Consider the following 21,263-nt stretch of genomic DNA (forward strand, 5'->3'; position numbering starts at 1 on the left):
ATCTTTGTGTTTCAAGACTTATTATTTTTGTTTTATCATTGTACATTTAAACATCCTTGGACTGCCCTGAAGTTTAAAATGTTTTAGGTTTAATTATGCAAGTTTAACTGTTTAATATATTCAAAAACTGGAGTTGTAAAGCCTTTTGCAGTACTTCGACTAATTTCGCTGGAAATATTTGTCGGGATTCGGGAAATCAGTGATGGTTTGGAGATGGTCACAAATGGTTGCAAACTGCGCATAGATTTTTTTGTTATTTCTGTTGTTTTATGCCTTCTTTTGAGCCAATAAGTGTTATTTTAGTAACAGCTGGTAGCAGAGGAGAGAAATTATTGTTTAGGTATCCATTTTGTCAAGACAAGTATGTAGAGGTTACTGGTAAGTGATAAGTGTTTTCAGATAAAAATGGTATCTGCATGGTTGAAAAGGCAACATATTTTAAAATTGTGTACATGGTGTATGAGTATACTGGGAAAAGTACAGTGAGTTGCTGGAGTGAATATTGTGGGTTGAACCAGTATTAGAACAATTACTTATTCAATATTACTTCCTTCTTGGAAACAAAAATCACTCTTGTCACTGTTCGTGCACTATTGTATCCCACTATCCCTGTATATGTAAAGTGAAAGTGTAAACATTGAGTAGTTTATTAAGTCAGAGACGTACATCATTGATCATTTATCTGAAAATTCATTACCGGTACCTTCGCTGTTTGCACTCTATTTGTCATCTCTAATAAATTGCTGTATTTCTTCCTCCTCATATCTCATGCCCTTGCATGACCCCACATTTATATTTTTTAAGCCATTTTCTTAGTTTTTCACCCCCAAGATCTTGGCGAAATATGCCCTGCTCTGCAGACTGGAAAGCACACAATTTGTGCAGCATTTTAGTACCATATCAAGATAATAAAGGTTGATGTTTAAATTATGTGAAATAATAATTACAGCCTGTCAAGAGGAGCAGGTTATTGGCGATGAAAGTGAGAAATCATCTGAAAACAAGATTCGGTATGAACATCTTTTGGTTCTTCAATCATAAAAATGTGGGAAATATTTCTATTAATTGTAATTTGATCTATATTTTAGGTCCCTTTCTTTTGCCAGGAAAGCATGTCAAAAGTGAGTGTCTACCTTTAGCATTTTTGAGCAAGGATTTTTCAAAAAAAAAGTTTATGTTTTCCTCCAGCATTTGAGAGTGATAATTCTTAGTCTATTTTGTCATATTTTGCATTAAAGCTATTCAGATAAGACTCTTGCAAACATATTGACACCTGGTGAAAAACTTTGTGGAAAGAAATTTGAGCTTCGAATTGATGATGTTTTGTTTGTTGGCCATCCTACACTTGTGACACGGCCAACCCAAACTCAGGTACGGCAAACATTGCTTGCTTTTCACTCAAAAATTCTCTACACTTGCACCAATAGAATAATTAAGACACCCTGCAGAATTTTAATCTCTTGGTTTGCAGCAATTCCAGGCTCTAGCGAATCATAGCATGAATTCCTGAAGGAATTTAAAAGCTCCATTGGCATTGACTGATGGCAATTTGTATTTTATTTTGAGCAAATCTGATTGGTCACCAAAAAAAGTTAAAGACTAAAAACACCAAAGAAAAATTAAAATCTAAATCGACAGATTGAAAAATCCCAGCTGTTTGAAACTTATTGGCACCACTGTAATGCTATGTAAAAATCTGTACTCTGTAGTAAATTGAAAAGCCTGTAGAGATTTTTAGCATTGGCATCTCTAGCTGAAAATCATTAGAATTTTTTTTTACTCGGGCTGCCGTAGGTAGACCGAGTTGTAAAATGGGGCCGGGCTCGGTTTTTGTGGGTAGCCTGCGCATGCGCGGCTAACCACTATGTAGTCGAAAAAGTGTCCGGATGCATGTATGTTTGTGGGTGCGACATCTTCGGCAATCTTCGGATATACGAAAGATGACGAACGGTACGTTATACCAAAAACCTTGACCAGCCGACAATTTAAGAAAGTAAAGTAAAAAGCAAATTCCGAACAAACAAGACTTATAATGCAATATTTCACTTGTCAATTTCTTGCTTGTGGACATGCAGCTATTAAACCAAATACATTACCTTATTGCAAATGGTAGTAACAAGTTGCCCTGTTTTATAAATTAAAAATTATTATGCGATATTTCACCTGTCAATTTCTTGCTTGTGGACATGCAGCTATTAAACCAAATACATTACCTTATTGCACATGGTAGTAACAAGTTGCCCTGTTTTATAAATTATAATTTGGCAAATGGTATTAACAAGTTGCCTTGCTTTATAAATTATAATTTAATATTTCACCTGTCAATTTCTTGCTTGTGGACATGCAGCTATTAAACCAAATACATTACCTTAATGCAAATGGTAGTAACAAGTTGCCCTGTTTTATAAATTATAATTTGGCAAATGGTAGTAACAAGTTGCCCTGTTTTATAAATTATAATTTGGCTAATGGTAGTAACAAGTTGCCCTGTTTTATAAATTATAATGCAATATCTCACTTGTCAATTTCTTCCTTGTGGACATGTGGCTATTAAACCAAATGCTTTGGAGTTCAAAAAACAAAAGTGTTAACAAAAGTGCATTTCAACTGATCAAAAATCTTTAAAATATTGTTCAGATACATAGATAAGTCCTTAAAAAATGTTAATGCGAAACGTTTGAAACAATTTTGGACTCTTTGTTATGTGACTGTAAAATGACCGGGCAAATCAAGTAGTTTATCCTCATTGAAATCTTTGTTAAGATCTTTCTCCTTCTAAACTAAGCTTTATGTTATCAGACGATGTGTGCCACCATCCCGGAACCTTACTCTCCTTTTTGTTCTGTTCACCTATTCCGCTTAAAAAATTTCATTTTTTATCTCTTGTAAAAATGCTTTTATATATGTTTTAATCTGTCCTAAAATGTATTTAATACAATAAAATATTATAATATATAGATTGCGTAATAAATCGACTTCGTTATAACTGTACTCAACCAGCTAACTATAGGGCGTTTATTCCGTTGTTTATGGACTAGAAAATAATATTTTATTGCATCAGTTGATATTTACTCGCCACTATAGCAGCTTTATCGCATTAATAAAGTTTTACAAGCTACCCACATGTACGCATTGCGTACCTATTTTTTCTTTTGCGTCGCAAATTTACAAAAATCACGCGTGGGCGGCAGGAAGTCTTCGAACCAATCGAAATCGTCCTAAGATCATTTCTCGCGCGGGTGTCACGAACATGCCATGTTACTACGAGATAACTGTAGCATGAGTGATCGCCTGAGTAGGCGTCTTGTTATATATATATTAATTTTGTTGTGCATATCGTGAATATCTGTTTGAATATCTGGTGAATTTGTTCTGCATATCGTAAAATGAGAAGTATTTTAACATTTTTAGGGAAATGATGCACAAACTAAAGCTGCCAGCACCAATATCAAAATGTTCAACATTGTTTTTGCCCTGCAGGTAATATTGTTTTCTTACAAAGTTACTATGTCTATGCACTTTAAAAAGTCAGCAACATCTTTGATTTGCGCCGATTTAAATTATCGCTATATATAATGTTAAACTAGTGATCGAGTTATTCAGCCAATTCTGGCTGGAACCATTTCGTTCCCAAAGCTAACTTTTTATACTTGCAAACCTTCAAAATTTAAAGATGCATGTGCCCGACCAACAAAAATGCATGTGCGCGACCATCCCGAGTGTGTACGGAAAAATATTTGCATCGTAGTATATTAACTCGATCTCGTCAGTCTATATTCTCAAAGTAAAGTGTAGCTGCTATGTTCCGCCCAACCAACCGCACCTGTCATTATTTTTCCAACTCTCGCCATTGTTGTATTGAACAAGAACTAGTTAGAAGCCTTTGCAAGAACTACAATCCTGGTCAAAACATTGACGACACTCAGTGTTAATTGACACTACAGTCAGCAGTCGCGGGATTTATTTCAAAATCCCCCCCCCCTCTCCCCCACAAATCAATGTTGGGTGATGTGTCAAAATTCATTCAAGCATTTAGCATGGGCTATCATCAACATTGATTATGGGGGGGGGGGGGCGTGGGGGAAAATCGACACAGTAATGTTGATGTTTTGCGTAAAAAACTACAAATCATTTAAATAGAGTGTAGTCAATGATTTTGGCCAGGATTGTAGTTAGAAGAGTAGTACTGTAATACGCATCACGATCACATTATTTCTCTCACAGGCTGATGTTGACTCGTCTGTCTGTGAATGTTATCATGAACTCTCTCAGAGGATCTCGATTGCATTGAAACATGAAGAATTGAGGTACATACTACATAAGCACATGAAACTCTGATGTAAATTAAGATTCTGATGTAAAAGGTTCATTTGGGGGAACAAGAAAACTTTCTATATAAACAAATTGGCTTTAACTTTAAAAGACTTTTCAGAGTGTAGTGGAAAAAATTTAGCAAATATTTTGTAAAGGCCGATAACATGAGGCGAGTGTGGTTTATCTTGCTATTGGTTTATCTGTGATGAGAAAGGAACATGCAATTTCTTGCACAAATCTACCTCAACATAGTTTATGAGTTGTATTGTAGTTTTATGTGGTCTCCAAACCATGTATATTCTATTAACTGTGGACTCACTAAGCGCTGATTGGTGTCATTGGTCCGTTTTCTTGTCACCTGTCCTGTCTGACCTGTCCTTTCTAACCTGACCTGTCTTGCCTGACCTGTCCTGTCTGACCTGTCCTGTGTGACCTGTCCTGTCCTGCCTGACCAGTCCAGCATGTCGCATGCAATCGCACTCTTCGAATCGTCCCGGTAATGGGATCGAGGAATCTCGTTTCAGGCCCGTTTACTTGTAATTTTTGCTGCGATCTTATATGCGATTCTCATCTTTTGATCGATGTGAACGAGTGAATCAGTTACTGATGTTTAAATGAGAGTTCTTGTACATCAGAGCATTCGTAACAAATTACTCGTTCACATCTATCAAAAGAAAAAATTCGCAAGTGTAAACGAGCCTTTAGCCGGGTCAACTCGCCTCGTGTAATCTGTCCCTTGTTAGACTTAGTTATTCACAGAGCGGACTGCCATCTCTTTCTTCAAAATCTTTAAACACTCCCTTCAGATGTGGATATTTCAGCACAGAAAGGCAGACAATGCTTGCGATACACGATGAAGTGGCTGAGCTACCCGAAGGTGCAGTTTATTTTCTAAAAGCCCGTTTACACTTGCAATTTTTGCTGCCATTTTATATGCGATTTTCTCCTTTGGAAATTTTCATAGATGCGAATGAGTGAATAAGTTACGGATTTTCAAATAAGAACTCTTACACATGATGTAACACATCAGAGCATTTATGCTCGTTTCCATCTGTCCAAAAAGGAAAATCGCAGCAGAAATTGCTAGTGTTAACGAGCCTTAAATTTGCCAACTTCGCATGGCTATATTTTCCGTATTTTACACCATTGTACAGCCAAACTTGGCAATTTTACTAATTTTAGTATACTCTTTCCGAATATCATCTTCTTATCGCTTAGATATAAAATTCATTTGTAGCGCAGAAGGCCATTGTCTGATTAAGCTATTCCTAAATGAAAATGAATGTTGATTGAATGTCTATTTTCATTTTCATTTTCTAGCAAGTGAGGCGTCACCGTTTCATATGATATTACCCAAAAGTACCCTGGCAAAAGCTCTGTGCGATGCCTTTGACAGGTTTGTATGTCTGCTTGGTTCTCTCTTGAAATTCTCTCTTGAAACCCACGCGACTAAAGGCGCCTTTCATTTATTTAAAGCATGGGGAGAGGTGATGTAGGGTGGGGTGATGTTGGGTTGGGTGATGTGAGGTGGGGTGATGTTGGGTGGGGTGATGTAGGGTGGGGTGATTTGGGGTTGGGCGATGTGGGGTTGGTGATGTAGGGTGGGGTGATGTTGGGTTGGGTGATGTAGGGAGGGGTGATGTGGGGTGGGTTGATGTAGGGTGGGGTGATGTGGGGTGTGGTGATGCAGGGTGGGGTGATGTAGGTTGGGGTGATGTGGGGTTAGGTGATGTAAGGAGGGGTGATGTTTGTTTGGGTGATGTGGTGGGGTGATATAGGTTGTAGTGATGTGGGATGAGTGAGTGTTGTGACATGCGGGGATGCGGGCTAAGTAGTTTTTATTCAGGAGTAGGCTATACAGTGGCGTTAATTTAAGGGAAGTTCTCAAAAGCCACAAAATGTTTTTAAAAAGGTTCATATATTGTGTAGAAATGTGTGATATAGTGTTAATCCATTTTTAGAAACATTTACACACCATATCACACGCAGTTTCAACTGGAACTCGTAGAGTTACACACCTAACCTCCCCCGACACCCGCTCCCTAATCCCATAACAAATATAACAAATGAATACCCTATGACTAATGAATGCCCGCATTCAATGTTTTTTAGCGTTTCTCAAAATGGTACTGTCAATTTGGAGATCAATAATTGGGTCAGGGTTGGATTTTGTCTTCCTCATAAAGTACATAATATCAACTCGGAGATGATTGTCAAGGTACTGGTATATATAATTTAGAAATGTTGTAAATTATTAAAGGTTTTTATTAAAAAAGGTTATCCAACTTCCGAGCGCTGTCAAGTTTGTCAAAGCTAGTTTAATGCAGATTAATATACAAAGGTGATTATATTGAAAATTCTGGCCTCTGATTGGTCAAGGGACCTCGGATTATACGCAATAATCTTCTTAACGGATTTTAATTTTCAAAATGGCGGCGAGTTTTTTGTCTAAGGTAATGATCAAACATACGTTTCTGTCAAAAACACGTCAATATGACGTCTTTTTTCTCGAAATATACGCTTAAAAACAGAGAGTATTAAATATTTCTGCAACTAAGTATACAGATGATTTTGCATGTAGTGATGTAGACTTTTTTGTAGTAAACTTTATACACATAGAATATGAAAAGGTGGAAAATATATTTCTGTTTTTAAACGTGATCGCTCTCTGTACAAATGGAGTCTTGGAAAATGTTGAACTTTGCTTGAATTTATTTCTCATTAAAAAAATATCGTTGTATTTAAATTGCCGTAAAACTGTCGAGGTATTTCATTACGTTTGTCAAAATGTATTTTCTACATAATAATTGTTAAACAATAATAATTATTAAACAATATTCTGTCCGTGGTGACCAAACTGAAAAAAAATGATCTCACAAATCACAGAGGGTTTGAAAATTTTTACGTTTTTTCTTTAATAGCCCGAGGATGTTCAGGTCTGTCTAGCAGCAATGAGGTGATAAACGTAGTTTGTTTAAAATGTTTTGTATTTATCACTTCAGAGTTGCAAAAAAAGTTTAAGCTTTCTCCAGTAGGATTTCAAGTTTTGAAAACCTTCCTCAAAATGTTGTTACGTCACTGAGTCAAGTGGCAACCAGCATAAAGAAATATTTGGTCTTTTGGTACATGCATGTGATCAATTGAGTCTTCAACTTTGAACCTTCCTTACAAATCTCATTCAAAGAAAACCTTCCTGCGGGTGGTACCCGCGTACCCGCAGTTTTTTTGCAACTCTGTGACACTTACATGGCAAATTGATCAATATATCAACATATTTCCTCAGACCATATCACACAGTCTTAATGCTGGTGGACGAAGTCTCTCTTTCTGCATCGCTACCTGATGATTGCTCTCCAGATCTCATAAGATTTGTCAAAAATGCAAAACCTTCAAAAAGGTAAAAACCGGTTTACAATCGCGAGGAGAAAAACGTCCCGGAAAAATATTGAGTCTTTTACTTTCTTATAATTTTCTCTCGATTTTACGGAGTTCGTGAAATAGTTTGGGAAACTTTTTAAAAAATTCCTTACTTTCTGTTCATTGACCAATCAGAATAGCTCGAAAAGACAAATTCAAATTTGATTGGTCAGTGAAATGCCCAATAAGAATTGCTCAATGATAAAGGCAAACATTGATTGGTCAGTGAAAATATGGTTCAGGAAGGAGATAAGGAGTTTTCAAGGAGTTATTTCATAAATTTGATGAATTTTGTAAGCCAACTGAAAAATTGTGCAAATGAGTTGCTCGATATTTTTCGGAATGCTTCTATTGCCGCGACTGTAAATTTCCTAATGATGTTTTATAGTTTTCAAGTGTTATCACAAGACACAGATATCCCACTTTCACTCGTAAGTGTAAAATTTGTTTTTTTTTTATTGTTTTCTTAAGACCATTTTTTTGGTTTTCGACCCATTTTGGTTGACAAATTTTAAGCTTTGCATGTCAAAATTAGCCTCCTCCGCAGGCACCTCGTATGTATTTAAATTAGGCATTCACATTTGGCTTCGGTTAGCATAAATGCGTAATATAAATACATAAGAGATGCCTGCGGAGGAGGCTATGTCAAAATAAAGTCAATATTTTATTTTGTAGATATTTTCAATTGCTGCTCATCTTGTTTACTGGGGTAAAGCCAGGATCATCTACCGTATTGTCGAAAATAACGTCTACGTAGTCTCCCCGGCAGCTTCAATACATTTGTAAGTGCTTAGAAATAATCTGTAAGGCTTCATGTTGTCATTTCATGTGGCGTTAGTATAACGGGGGTTCGATGAGGGGCGCCCCCCCACCCAATAATTTGAATACAGTTTAATTTTGTCGGTAACGGCATTTTACTAGGGGTCAAGTCGGAACTCGGGGCATATGGTATAATTAATTTTATGCCAGAAAAATACACTAAATCGTCAATAGAATCCAACCCTATATGCATTTATAAATTTTTACGTGCGTGTTTTACGTATACGTTCAAAAAACGCGACAGTTGAAAGCAGCCTTAAGGACTGTGGAGTGATTTTCATTGTACTGCGACGTCGATCTGATAGGGTAGTGTCGCGGCTCCTCCAAAGAATGATTTTCATTGGCTGAACTTTATACATTTCAACCAATAGCATAGCTTCGTTCTTTAAAAAGCATAGAAAAGCATTATCCAATTGGACGAAAGCTTCCGAACTCTCCCATCTGATATGGAAAGTGAGCCGGTGCACTACTAATCCGGTACCTTGTAACTGTGGTTGCAGACAATCAGATTGCATGTACTTATGCTAAAAATACATGCATGCAGCAACCCCTCGCTATTTCAAACCAAGTACACAATCTCCTGAGCTAACCTGACCTAAACTTATATTATGAAATGACACAAAACTCAAGTATATTATATTTTATCAAATCAGGCTATATTATATTTTATGGAGTATATATATTATAGGTAGCTATTGTTTCTATCATTTCGTACAAAAATAATCATAAAGCTAGTTTAAACTTTGGCCGTTCAATATTTGCTTCATTATGCCATGGCAGCAACGAAGTAATGGTTTAAAATTGAAGTTTCAAATTATTAAAACAGTGCAAAATCTTCAGAGAAAAACAAAAAACCTCAAATATTATTTAACAGTTTAATTGCTGACGTTCTCAATGAAATACAAACTTTCTGTCTTAGCCATCAGAGCGTTGTTGATTACCAGGCGTTACTAGCACACGCATAACTGACAAAACTCCCGGGTTCCGGTGTAATTCCTAATCTCCGGGCAGCATTAATACCCCCGGAGCACCAGCACGGGGATTATAACTGCGATTATACGACAACTTAGAAGGTTTTAAGCTTTTCCTTGCGTGTACGTACGCGCAAACAACGCGTACTGGAAAGTAGCCCTTAGGGCTGTCTCTTTCTTTTGTCATTGCTTTTCCCATTGAGGACAGTCCTATGCAAACCCCAATTTTAAAACTCCAGGATCAACCAATATTTTCACATGAAAAAAAAATGAAACAAACAAATTGAATAAAAACCGGTCAAGAAAGTTCGCCCTTTCCCAAAGCTTAAACTCCCTACTGACAACAGGGGCGTAGCCAAGGTGGGGCAAGGGGTGGCGGTCGCCCCCCCCCCCGACGGTCTTTAAAACCGTTCTCATGAAATGTTTAAATCCAGCGGAATATGAGGAGGGGGGATCAAGTTAGGTAAGCAACGAGTAATCAGTAAATCTAAAGAGATTTTCACGTGTATTGTTACAGAATTTTGTGATTTGTAACCTTACGATTACTTTTAAAAGCTCGTATCAGAATTCGGGGAATGGCGTTTCCAAGCCTTAGAAATCCCAAATTTTCCCGGGGGAGAATGCCTCTGAACCCCCCCCAGATAGTTTGTGGCTTCCCATTCACTGGTCGCCCCCCCTAAATTTTCTACCCTGGCTACGCCACTGACTGACAACTTCGTTGGAATCACAACCAAATTTGGTTCTTTTTTTAGAAAGTCTCAGATAGCAAAACAGTTTGCTGTGGAATATCCAGGCATGTCCCTTCACGACCAGTTATCTCAGTTCTCCCTACCAACACCACTTGGGGAGCAAGCAAGTCCCTTCTGGTCACACCAGGAGAAGGTTTGTATATCCAGGACCGAAACTCATATATTCAGTTCTGCCTGCCGGATTTCTTTTGTAAGCTATTGCACTTACAAACCTCAAATCTTACTCACCTTCCCCAATTATGTCGTTCTAATTTCGGTCCCGCTTGTATCAAGGGCCGTTTACACTCACTTTTGCCGTCTATTTTTACTGCAATTTTCGGTGCGATTATTTTGTTTTTCTTGATGAAAACGAGAGAATACTTAAAATTCTCTGATGTACAGACGTGTTTATTTGAACGTGCATAACGTATCTACTTCCTTGCGTCCGTGAAAAGAATTAGAAAATCACAGCAACTAAGGATTTGGCCTTTCGAATGTCTGCTCACGATCCCTTCGTCGTTTATACGATTTAAAAAGGAAGGGATGTCGAAGCTATATAAGAGACGAACACTAGTTTTGGTAACAGGTTTTTCATAATTGAGTGAATAACCCGAGTTGACAAATTACATGCATGTTCGTGAGATGCGTCTCTTTAAGAGTTACGCGCTGTAAAAATACCCAGCAGGTGTGGTCCACAGTTAAAGGAAATTTCCTGCAAAACGATAACCACGAGGGGTGAGGGAACTGTGTTGGTTAAATATATTAAGAGTTTGTTTATTGCTTTTTTCATTGCTATCCTCCTGTGAGGAAAGTCTTATCCAAATAAGCCATGGTAGCCGTAATACCCACTTTCAGCCCAAAAATTGCGGAATACAAATTTATACAAGATTTGCAGTTTAAAATTTCGAATCTTTTACAACATTTTTGCAACCAAACTCGGCAGCTTTATAGGGGCTGTTTACATGAGATTCAACGAAGCGTGAGAGGACTTTGAGGTATTGAAATAAGTCTTTATGACACCAAACAAGCACATGCTCTTGTTGTGATGATTATACGACTGCGAGGATAATGTAATCTGTTCATTTCAATACTTCAAAATCATCTCACGCTTCGTTGAATCTCGGGTAACCGGGCTCATGTCATCGTTATATGTATCATTCCTCGCAATGAAATCCCTACATCTAATCTATAATTTGAATCCACTCAAACAGGCTGAGCAAGTTCAACGAGTAATTTGGATGTTAAAGCATCACCTCCTTATTCAGGTAAGGAACGTGGTGAAAACCTTGCACATATTTACTGGGGGCACTCGAGGAGTGCCATTGGCTATTTATAAAAAAATGTAGTTAACTTCTACTTGGTGGTTTTATTGGCCAATCAGAATCGTGTATTTGGGTGTTGACCATGATTTAATCCCTCAAGATGTATTGAAGAGGTTTATACAACTGGCTCCTAGGTATTTGTCGTGTAATATTTCAGAAATCTAAACTGATAAACTTGTTATGTTTTAATTTGTAAGAGACCATGCAATTTCGTGTATTTTCATGTTTTCTATATTTTCAGCTACACATGTATATTTACTGGATCAGTGGGAAGTCAAGTGAAAATTGTTTGGAAAATGGAACTGAGTTGCCACTATCTGACTGTGATCTCCCAAGTCCACGTTCACAGATGTCTGATTCAGAAGATCAAAAGCGTTTTAAAAAGTAATATAAGAATTGATGCAGAAAATTTCATCTCAACACTAGTGATGTATTTGGGGGTTTCAAAATTCCTATATCAACCTCGGGGGCCGGTTGTATGAAAGCCGGATAGCGGTATCCACCGGTTACTGGGTTTTTTCAATCTCTTTAAAATAGCCCGTTGTTGGGTATAACGTTGATTAAATCAAAGTATTCCTAAATTGAGGGTCCTGTTTAATAATTGTTGGTTCCAAAGCTGAAATTTTATTGCTTTTCAAGCATTTTTAGAACGGTTGAAAAAATCGCTATCCAATGATAGCGTTATCTAGCCTTCTTATATAATCGTCCCCAGGGAAATAATAAGCTATTTAGATAGAGTGGGTGATTTTAAGAACATTTACGAGATATTTCATAAGATAAAAATTTGATCTTTCACTTTTCGGACCTTACAGTTGGCTTTTTGGCGTGTGACCGCGAGGTATTGTGAGCGGGAACTAGCTGCGATTTTTGAAGGACGGAAGTGACGTACCTGGAGGATACGCTGATTTAGATTCCGGGAAACGGCAAACGCAAGGGCCGACGTTTCTTAGTTGAATTTTCGTTCATCGTCTTTATTTCATATTCCTCTTATAATGTGAAAACATTGATTGTGTCTGGAAGTTAAAAAAATCGAGTGTTGTCTTAGCCCAATTTTTTCTTGCCTGGGGTTCACCGTGCACATATAATGAAGAGAGAGGAATTTCGTTTTAATCTAATTGGCATATTTGTTTACATTTTTCAGGCCAGGCCAATCAGAATGTCCCATTTTACCGGAAGTAGTCAATGTTTATGCATTCTGATTGGGTAACTCAAAATGGAAACAAAACTTCTGATTGGTCTAAAACGAAATTTATCTTTGTCATATAATGTGAACATAAACTCTCTGTTAAAGGTGGTATTTATATACTCGTTAAAATTCAGATATCTTTTTTATTTCCTTGCAGATTATGTCATTATTTTGATGGAAATCACCATTTGGAGGAGATAATGTATTATGAGGATTTGCAGAGGAGCGAAGTGCTGACCTTAGTGGAAAAGTTTCGCAACGTTTTGTTCATCTGTCAGCACGAAGATCCTGCTACAGTTTATCACTCAATAACGGCCTGATTGTTACAACAGTTGTAGACCCTGCATGTTCCAGGGGGTGCTATCTGGACGCCATCTGGGGCCAGTTGATCAAAAGCAAGTTAGCTGAACCCTGGGTTAAAACAAATCTTTACGTTCATTTATTTAATCGCTTGTTTACAATGTTGAATATCGTTTTTCATTAATATATTTCTGGACCGATAGAAGTCATATTTTCTAAAATTTAATAACGAACAGTGTTTCAGAAGCACATAAACTAAAACACGTGATTAAAATTTTACCCAAGGTTAGCGCTAACCTAGCTTTGAACAACCGGCCCCTGAAGTAAAAATAAAAATATTTCAATAAAGTCAAAATTCCCAGTAACACAAGTATCTAGACATTTTCTACGGGAGAAATTGTCTTCTGTGAAACAATTACTTAATGGTTCCACGTGTTTGGATGCCCAGATTCAATCATTTGGGAATGTCGCTTGAATTAAGAAAAGCTCGCAAAATCTCTCGCCTCGTGTTTGGCGAGCTTTTCTTAACTAACTCTCGCAACATTCCCGCGTGTTATATTCCATACTTGTTACCCGCGTCACCACACAAACTAAAGATCTTGTGGCATCACAGTTAACATTATAGCCAATTTAGCCGTTAGCGACCCGGGAAGACGAACCTGTCGCTAACTGCAACGTAGCACTTTTCCGAAGTTACTTTAAAAATCCTTTTCTCGTCAAGTGATAATTTGTTTTGCTTTAATCTTTAACATGTTATAGGATTTTAAAAAGTATTAAATGTACATAATCTATTGCATTAGAAACAGGAACATATACGAACGAGGGAGACAGCTAAAATGTCTTATTTGCATAATTCATATGCAATATTACGGTCTGTCGCGTGAGTACTTAGTAACCTGTTGGTTACGCAATAAAGCATATTAAAACATTAAAAATTAATCGTTTACCCGTTTACGCAACTGAGGGCTGTTGTTCGAACTTCGAAACACGTTTAGACGATAATAAACGGTAAAAAAACGAAAATAATGCATTCATCAACCCAGACCGCTCATGACATAAGCGTCCTGCATCAAACTACCAAGCTACGATATTTCAATTTAAGTATATAGGCTGTAGTATACGAGCATTTTATGTTTGTAACTATATATTTATTGCATAAGCATGTGGGTTTAAATAAAGGTCAAACTCACTGCGTGGAACTATTAACAATTTATCTATACCACTGATAGCTAAATCCTCCGCTATATATACAATTATCGAACTGAAAGAACTTCAGAAACAACTGTGTTTCTTATTAATAACTGATCAAATATAAGATAATTTGTGTCATATTGTTGTCACATTGCGACAGCGGTGGCCTGCGTTACCGGCAATGAACATTTTGGTGTATCAAAAATCTGGATTCGATCCTAATGTTCAATTATGACCGAAAGCTAGAATGCACAGGGAAACGTGTATTTTCGCTCTGCCGTTGTTGTAGAACTTAAACATATACCAATACAATATCTGCCATATTTTCAATTTCACAGCCAGTCTGTTAATTCTCGGTAAACACAACGTTTACAAAGAAATTGCGAAGTAATTTGCATAATAGGAATGCTTTCGTATCTTTAAATGCATGGTTTCCGCCAACGTCCATCTTATTTATACAACTTATAGTATTGACGTAAATGCAAAATATTTCTGGAATTCATTTCATTATGTTAGCAATGTTAAATTTTAGTAAAAGAGGAAGGATTTTTGCTGAGCAATGATATTTTCGCGAAGTCATGTGCGCATAAGAATATCGTTTTTCATAAGGTCAACAACACGGGCCATAGACATTTACGTGGAATTTTTGCTAATCGCTCTTTCCTGGAAGTGGGCTTAGTATGAACGTGTTTGAATCGAAATTGGATTTTATAAAGTCATTGTCTTCAGAGAAAGACAACTCATTCTCAGCAAAGCGGTAAAGCCGTCAGTAAAGCGTTGGAATTGAAATACTGAATTCAGGAATATGGGTTTTCAAAATATTCTGCTGCCAAATTTACACGGGTACAGAACCACCAAAAATGGAGAAATACAAGGTATAACAATTATTAATTTATGATGTAACAACACAGCTGGCCCATACACTCTAGGTCTGTTTAAATAAATAGTAGAGATAGGTGACTGGCTTGACTGTCGAAATAAATTTTATTTTAGAAATATTTTCAAAGTGAAGGTATAACTTTGAGCCAAATAATTTGCTATTGTCTTACGATGAAGATCAGACTGACGTCTTACACTATATGCTATATATTGTAGCAATGTTTGACAAATCATAATATCACTAAATTTGTATGTCTGGTCGCGAGATTCAAATATGTGAAGTAGCAAAACGCTGTGTGTGCTCCAAAATTGTATATTTTGATGAAGCTAATTTTCACGAGAACAACAGATATACAATATAATTATTCGATTCAAAATGCAAGATAAAACACGTAGCCATATGATCAATATACCGATGGGTTTATATATGTGTTAGTATAGTATAAGATATTTAATCAGTAATTGTGGACATGAAGTATTTTCCCCACTGAAACATGCAGTGAAAGAGATCTTAAAGTGAACAAAGAGCCCTTTTATGATAGAGAATAATGAGACGAAAATTCATCTCGAATTCACTATGCTCTGTCTTATGTTACGTGGGATTATTATGAATATGAGCTGAATGCATGTCTTTAACAACTTCCTCAGCATGCATAAAACAGTCATTAACATTCTCGCGTGCGATATATCTCTGAGTATTTTGAACGGTAGCTATTTCGTGTGAAGATTTCTGTTATTCCACAACACGAGTTTAAGTGAAACGCGATGCTTCATGTTCTAAGAAGAACAGATCTCACCATGCATTTTCCTGCAGTGAACTGAACATTCAGTTTCAAATTTCCCATTGACCAATCATTGTTTTGTTCTGGGAAAACCCACGACAGCTGGTCACAGCGTGTTGAGCAATGTCGATTACCAAGTATTACATCGAGAATTCCAGAAATCGAAAATATTTTGACGTTAGAATGTTCTCCTGCGAAGAATTTACGTTGTAGGCTGGGATAAGAATGTTCAAGAACTGAAAAGTATATAAATAATTTACGCTATAAAAGAAAGGAAGTTGTAAACGTGTATCTTATGACGTAATTTTCTCTTTCGATTTACGTAACATGACCTTCGCCCTGTGATTATTTTGCAGAATTTGTATATGATTGTGGTTTCAGTTATTTACTGAATATTTTGTCGTATTCAAGGAAATTAAAACCCAAACTACCGTAGGATGAAACTTTGTCTTTAAAAATGCCGTATATACGTATTTATAGCTTCAGTTAACTGAAGATAAAAGATTCTTTTACATAGAAGCCGACTGCGCACGCGAATAACCGTCTCAGAGTTTCTATGGCAACAATCCACGCGTGAGTTGTTATACCAGGAACAAAAACAATTAACATCGCATTTCGTGGAAATATCACAATACTTAATATATAGCGCTGTCATTTTCATATTCCGTGTTAATAAACACGTCTAGCGGGCTAAGGCATAGCCAGGAAATTTGAGGCTTCAAGTAAAGTGTTAAAATGGTATATGTTATGAACAAACGTTTGGGTAGATTCAAAGAACCACCACGAGAGAACCTACCGCAGTTTTCCGACACGGAATACGGAGAAGGCAAGTTTAATGCAGCCGTTCTCAATATCAGCAACGCAATACTAATGTCCTATTATCACATCATACTATATATCACGGGATTGACACAGAGATATTATAATAGCCGTTACAAAAGCTGGTTTTTAGAACAGAATTGTGTTTAGATGCTTTCCTACTACAATTCGAAAGATACAAAAAATGTCGAAGTTCAGGAAGTTTCGATAACGTGCGGGAGTTTCCACGTCTCTTACTTTCACATTGGATATAAAACGTGACTGTTTTTAACCGAAACTAGTTTGAGAAAGTGACGCTTTCACACACGAAGTCGCTTCATTCTTCAGCAGTGAAGTGAAGAGTGAAATACGTGCAATGTATACATTCATATCTCAACGGGATGTCCCTTTGAGGATGTCCATTCCATAACTAATAACTAATCAACAATAATTAGGAAATTAAGTACAGGTTAAATAAATCCTTGCGTCTTATTCATTTTTAAATTATCTTTCAGACCGCAGAAGAAATGAATCGAAAGAAGTGTATTATTCAAGATTGCCAAGCCATGAATGTATAAGCAACCTATTTCAGGTCTCTATGGATCGTCTGCAGGACACAGGATGGTATTGGGGTCGAATTACAAAAACCGAGGCGATTACGGTTTTAGAAAATGCTGACGTTGGAACATTTCTATTACGTGATAGTTCAGATTCTCGCTACTATTTTTCCCTCTCTGTGAGGCTACCGAGAAATATTCTTAACATTAGGGTGCTATTTTGTTACGGGAAATTCATGTTGGATTTCTTCAAAACAAGAATTAACGAAGTACCAAAGTTCGACTGTGTCGTGAAGTTAATATGCTACTACGTAGCTGTCAGTCAGAACAAAGAAGATAAACGCAAAGTATTAGCAAAAACAGAAGTTGGGGAAGACGAAATTAAACTAGAAAAGCCTTTGTTTAATAAAGTTCCCGCGTTACAACATTTATGTCGTCGTGTGGTGAACAAAACAATAAGCAAGGAGGAACAATCACAGCTACCATTGCCAAACTCCATCGAATCGTTTATGAGGAAATATCCCTTCTCAATATAATATCTTGCTCAAAATTTGGACTATTCATTAGCGAAATATAGAACAAGTTAGTATAATTAGAGCAAATTAGCATAATTAGAACGAGAGTTACCTCGCTTGGTTAGAGCGAATCCAAAATCAATGAATCGGACAATGAATGAACGATGAAATATACTGAATGTCTTAGACTTAGTGTATATAGGTATATTATTATTATTTATTATGTCAATATATTCTAATTTAAATAATATCAGGTTAAATGAAATTTTAATGAAATGTTTGACTATAGTAATAATCTCTGTATTTCTTGCTAACATTCTCGATTCAACGAAATAACGTCACCAATATACAGTTGATTTAAAACAAGCATTAATCAAAGCCAAAATGAGAAGAATATTTGAAAAATGTTTTAGCCTGAGCCGAAAAGCTGGAATACATGCCCGGTTGGCACGAACCCAAATCTTACTTTGACACTATCCCTAAATCTAGTTAATAAATGGCAGTATTAGAGCCTGATTAGTTTTGGGTCAGTTTTAGGGATTAGGATTGGGGTTTAGGATACCATTTTTACCAGTCACACATGTCAACCTTGTATAAAATACTATCTAACGAAGTTAATTCCTCATGATAATTCAAAACGGTTGGAATTAAATGTATTTCATATTTTTGTATTTGATATATCAATTTCTGGCATTTCATTCATTCTCGAAAAAACACCAAATCATTCTCTTGTATAATAAAACATTGGTTCTGACGTGAAACATTTCCATACTATTATGAAATTCTGAGTTTTCAAAACGCTTGGGCTGTTGTATAAAACTCCTTAACTACATTCTGCTTAGAGAATCCTGGTTAACTCAGAAATACACGACTCTGTGTGTTTTGCCAATTCTGTCCTTAAAATACAGTTAAAATAATGTTGTCATCATCATGTTGCGAAGACCTAACGTCATTCGACCGAAAATATGCGGATATTTTCAATTATGTCATCAGTTTCTTGAGTATTAGCAAACTGTGCCGCGTAGCATGAATTTTTTCAAGCAATGTAATGCGATAAAGTCTTTTCTTTTTATTCCTTTTCATTCTCTATGTTATCCAATGTTTCTTAATTATCATGAAATAGTATATTTCATAAATATTAATTAAAATTAATGATTAATATCTATAACTTTTCATCAGGTCATCTGGACATATTTGTTCATATAAATGTATTTTTTCCATATTCAATGCTATAATAATTTTAGGTATTCGTCCCTTTCATTCCAGGGACTTTGGATGGCGTGTCTCTCCATCCCTCCAGGAATGAGAACCATGCATGGGGTTGTGCAGATAGCGCTGCAGTAATGCTGCTAATAATAATGTTTGTTAAACTTTACTACTCTCAAGTAAATCTGTACGTAAATTAACATAATGTTAAATTACGCCCGAAATGTTTACTTCTCGTTACCGTTGTTGTAGAACTTATAATTCTTAAACATTTCAAAGCAATAACTGCCATATTTTCAATTTCGTAGCCAGTCTGGTAATTCTCGGTACACGCAACATTTACAAAGAAATTTCAAACTGAATTTGCATTCTTAATAACACTGATTAGTCAGGGATTCACGCGGTTTCCGCCGACGCACCACATATTATTTATAACCTAATACTGATAAGATTGACGTAAATCCTATGTTGGCAACGTCATATTTTGAAAAAGGGGAAGATTTTTGCTGAGCAATTGATATTTATTAGTGAGGTCGTCTTCACAGAAGAATATTATGATAGTTCGTAAGGTCAACGAATATTTAGACTTCATGCATATTATCCATAACTGATATTGCTCAGTGTTCAGTCCTCTAAAATCTTTTTTGCCCTTTTAATTAAGTAGTGCATCTGCGATCTAAAAAAAAACAACTACACTTTAGGAGATGTGATACATCTCCCTCTCATTCATGATTTCAAACCAGGTTTAGGCTGCTTTTTCAGAAATTGGTGTTTATCAAGTTTCAAAATCGAATCACTGGTTCACAATAATTGTGCATTTATGTATCGCTATCAAAGAGAAAACTATTAAGGAAAATAATTGCAGAAATGGAGTGGGCGAATGTGAAGACGAGGAGGTTGGTTCCTCCCAGGGGTGGATCCAGCACTAGTGCACAAATTTGCATTACAAAACAAAGTGGTTATTTTTAGCAGTTTTCTTGTGTCATGCAAATTAGTGCACTAGTGCTGGATCCACCCCTGGTTCCTCCACTGGACCTTCTTCTTCCGATGAAGGCCATTCCGAGTTTGATTTGCAAAACTTTGATTTCCTAGACTTCGATCACGAATAAGCAGAAAATCCAATACTACCTATACCCGAAAAATAAGTTAGTTCAAGAATCTTATTGGTGGATGGTTATTAAATGACTATTACTACTATTCCTGTCAGCACTTTTATGGCATTTGTGTGCAGTTGTATCTGGGCTGGCACTTCATGTATGACCCTCGGATCCCCGGGTGTGATGAATTTATAATGCCCAGGCAGGGAACAAACCCATGCGATGTAAACAAATTAACCAAAAAAAGGCAACGAATAAAGCTCACCTTCAAAACAACCTGAACCCTACTGGTCAAGCATGTCGTTTTAGAGGACATGTGAAAGACGGTGGTTTTGAAAAATACCCAAAGATTTCGGAGAAAAGAGAAGTATTGGTGAAACAGATTCCTGACAAGTTTGCACAAGTTTGGGCATCTTGTGATCGAAGTGTCTGATTTTGAAATACTGGATTGCGAGTACACCTTTCAGCAGACTTTTGAAACGTTCAGCAGCACCATGCAACCCCGACGATTTGTCCCACTATGCTAACATTTTGGTTTTGAAAAACATGAATAATTATAATAACTTGAATTTGCGTAGGTTAAAATAACTCATTTTTTCATTTGTCATTTTAACAAAAACAACTCGCCGCCATTTTATCCTATTTTACGAGATAAAATATTATTCACTCGGATAAAATACATTCGTATACTGTGGCAATCTTAAAATTTAATGCAGTAACTTCAGGGAACTGTAGACTCCAGTAACTCCAGATTCCTACGACAAGCGTGAACCAGCCTTAGGTGTGTTTATTGGCAACAAATTTTCGGGCAGATTTTTGCTTTTGCTGAGTGTTAATTGTGAATTCTGGTAATAGATGTTGTTTTCATGCTGACGTTTGTCAATAGATCCCTTAAATCAGGGATCTATGATCTATCGTATTCTAATCTTTTCCAATAGACAAAGGATTTTGCGCACTAGTGACTCAAACGAAAGGCATCCGCGATTCTAAGGACAAGTGGGAACCAGTTTTTAGCCGGATTCACACTAGGTCCTAAGAATCGGGGATCTATTGTATTATTTCCCGATAGACAAAGCATTTTGTGCACTCGTGAATTCAAACAAAAAGAATCCCCGTTTTTAGGACAAGTGTAAACCAGGCTTTAGACTAGGATTACACTGGTATATTCTGAAGATGGGATT

At 36.6% G+C, this 21,263-nt stretch overlaps 2 protein-coding genes across 3 annotated transcripts; both read left to right on the forward strand.

The window, feature by feature from the left end:
- Positions 1–67: 67 nt before the first annotated feature.
- LOC114519342 (GATOR complex protein NPRL3-like) lies at positions 68–13,228 on the forward strand. Of its 2 annotated transcripts, none has more exons than XM_028539463.1 (17): positions 68–378; positions 950–1,010; positions 1,089–1,121; positions 1,239–1,371; positions 3,412–3,480; positions 4,225–4,307; positions 5,121–5,191; positions 5,635–5,710; positions 6,427–6,532; positions 7,236–7,270; positions 7,598–7,711; positions 8,120–8,162; positions 8,407–8,513; positions 10,274–10,403; positions 11,461–11,514; positions 11,813–11,955; positions 12,915–13,228. In XM_028539463.1, exons 1-17 carry the CDS (start codon positions 270–272, stop codon positions 13,075–13,077), a joined length of 1,530 nt encoding a protein of 509 aa, XP_028395264.1. In that variant the 5' UTR covers positions 68–269; the 3' UTR covers positions 13,078–13,228. The 2 variants fall into 2 exon arrangements, with proteins under 2 accessions (XP_028395264.1, XP_028395265.1); XM_028539464.1 differs by having other exon boundaries at positions 11,813–11,951; positions 12,913–13,028.
- A 3,152-nt stretch (positions 13,229–16,380) lies between these two features.
- On the forward strand, positions 16,381–18,365 carry LOC114519344 (suppressor of cytokine signaling 2-like). The gene is made up of 2 exons (XM_028539465.1): positions 16,381–16,735; positions 17,223–18,365. Exons 1-2 carry the CDS (start codon positions 16,645–16,647, stop codon positions 17,798–17,800), a joined length of 669 nt encoding a protein of 222 aa, XP_028395266.1. The 5' UTR covers positions 16,381–16,644; the 3' UTR covers positions 17,801–18,365.
- The last annotated feature ends 2,898 nt before the right edge of the window (positions 18,366–21,263 follow it).

The sequence above is a fragment of the Dendronephthya gigantea genome, unplaced genomic scaffold (assembly GCF_004324835.1).
Source record: "Dendronephthya gigantea isolate DGI-Jeju-01 unplaced genomic scaffold, DenGig_1.0 000013F, whole genome shotgun sequence".
In the NCBI taxonomy this organism is placed as follows: domain Eukaryota; kingdom Metazoa; phylum Cnidaria; class Anthozoa; order Malacalcyonacea; family Nephtheidae; genus Dendronephthya; species Dendronephthya gigantea.

Coding starts and splice junctions, on each gene's coding strand:
- LOC114519342 (XM_028539463.1), top strand. CDS start 270: ATGCCTTCTTTTGAGCCAATAAGTGTTATTTTAGTAACAGCTGGTAGC. Junction 3,481..4,224: donor ACATTGTTTTTGCCCTGCAG/GTAATATTGTTT, acceptor TTTCTCTCACAG/GCTGATGTTGACTCGTCTGT. Junction 4,308..5,120: donor TTGAAACATGAAGAATTGAG/GTACATACTACA, acceptor CACTCCCTTCAG/ATGTGGATATTTCAGCACAG.
- LOC114519344 (XM_028539465.1), top strand. CDS start 16,645: ATGGTATATGTTATGAACAAACGTTTGGGTAGATTCAAAGAACCACCA. Junction 16,736..17,222: donor CGACACGGAATACGGAGAAG/GCAAGTTTAATG, acceptor ATTATCTTTCAG/ACCGCAGAAGAAATGAATCG.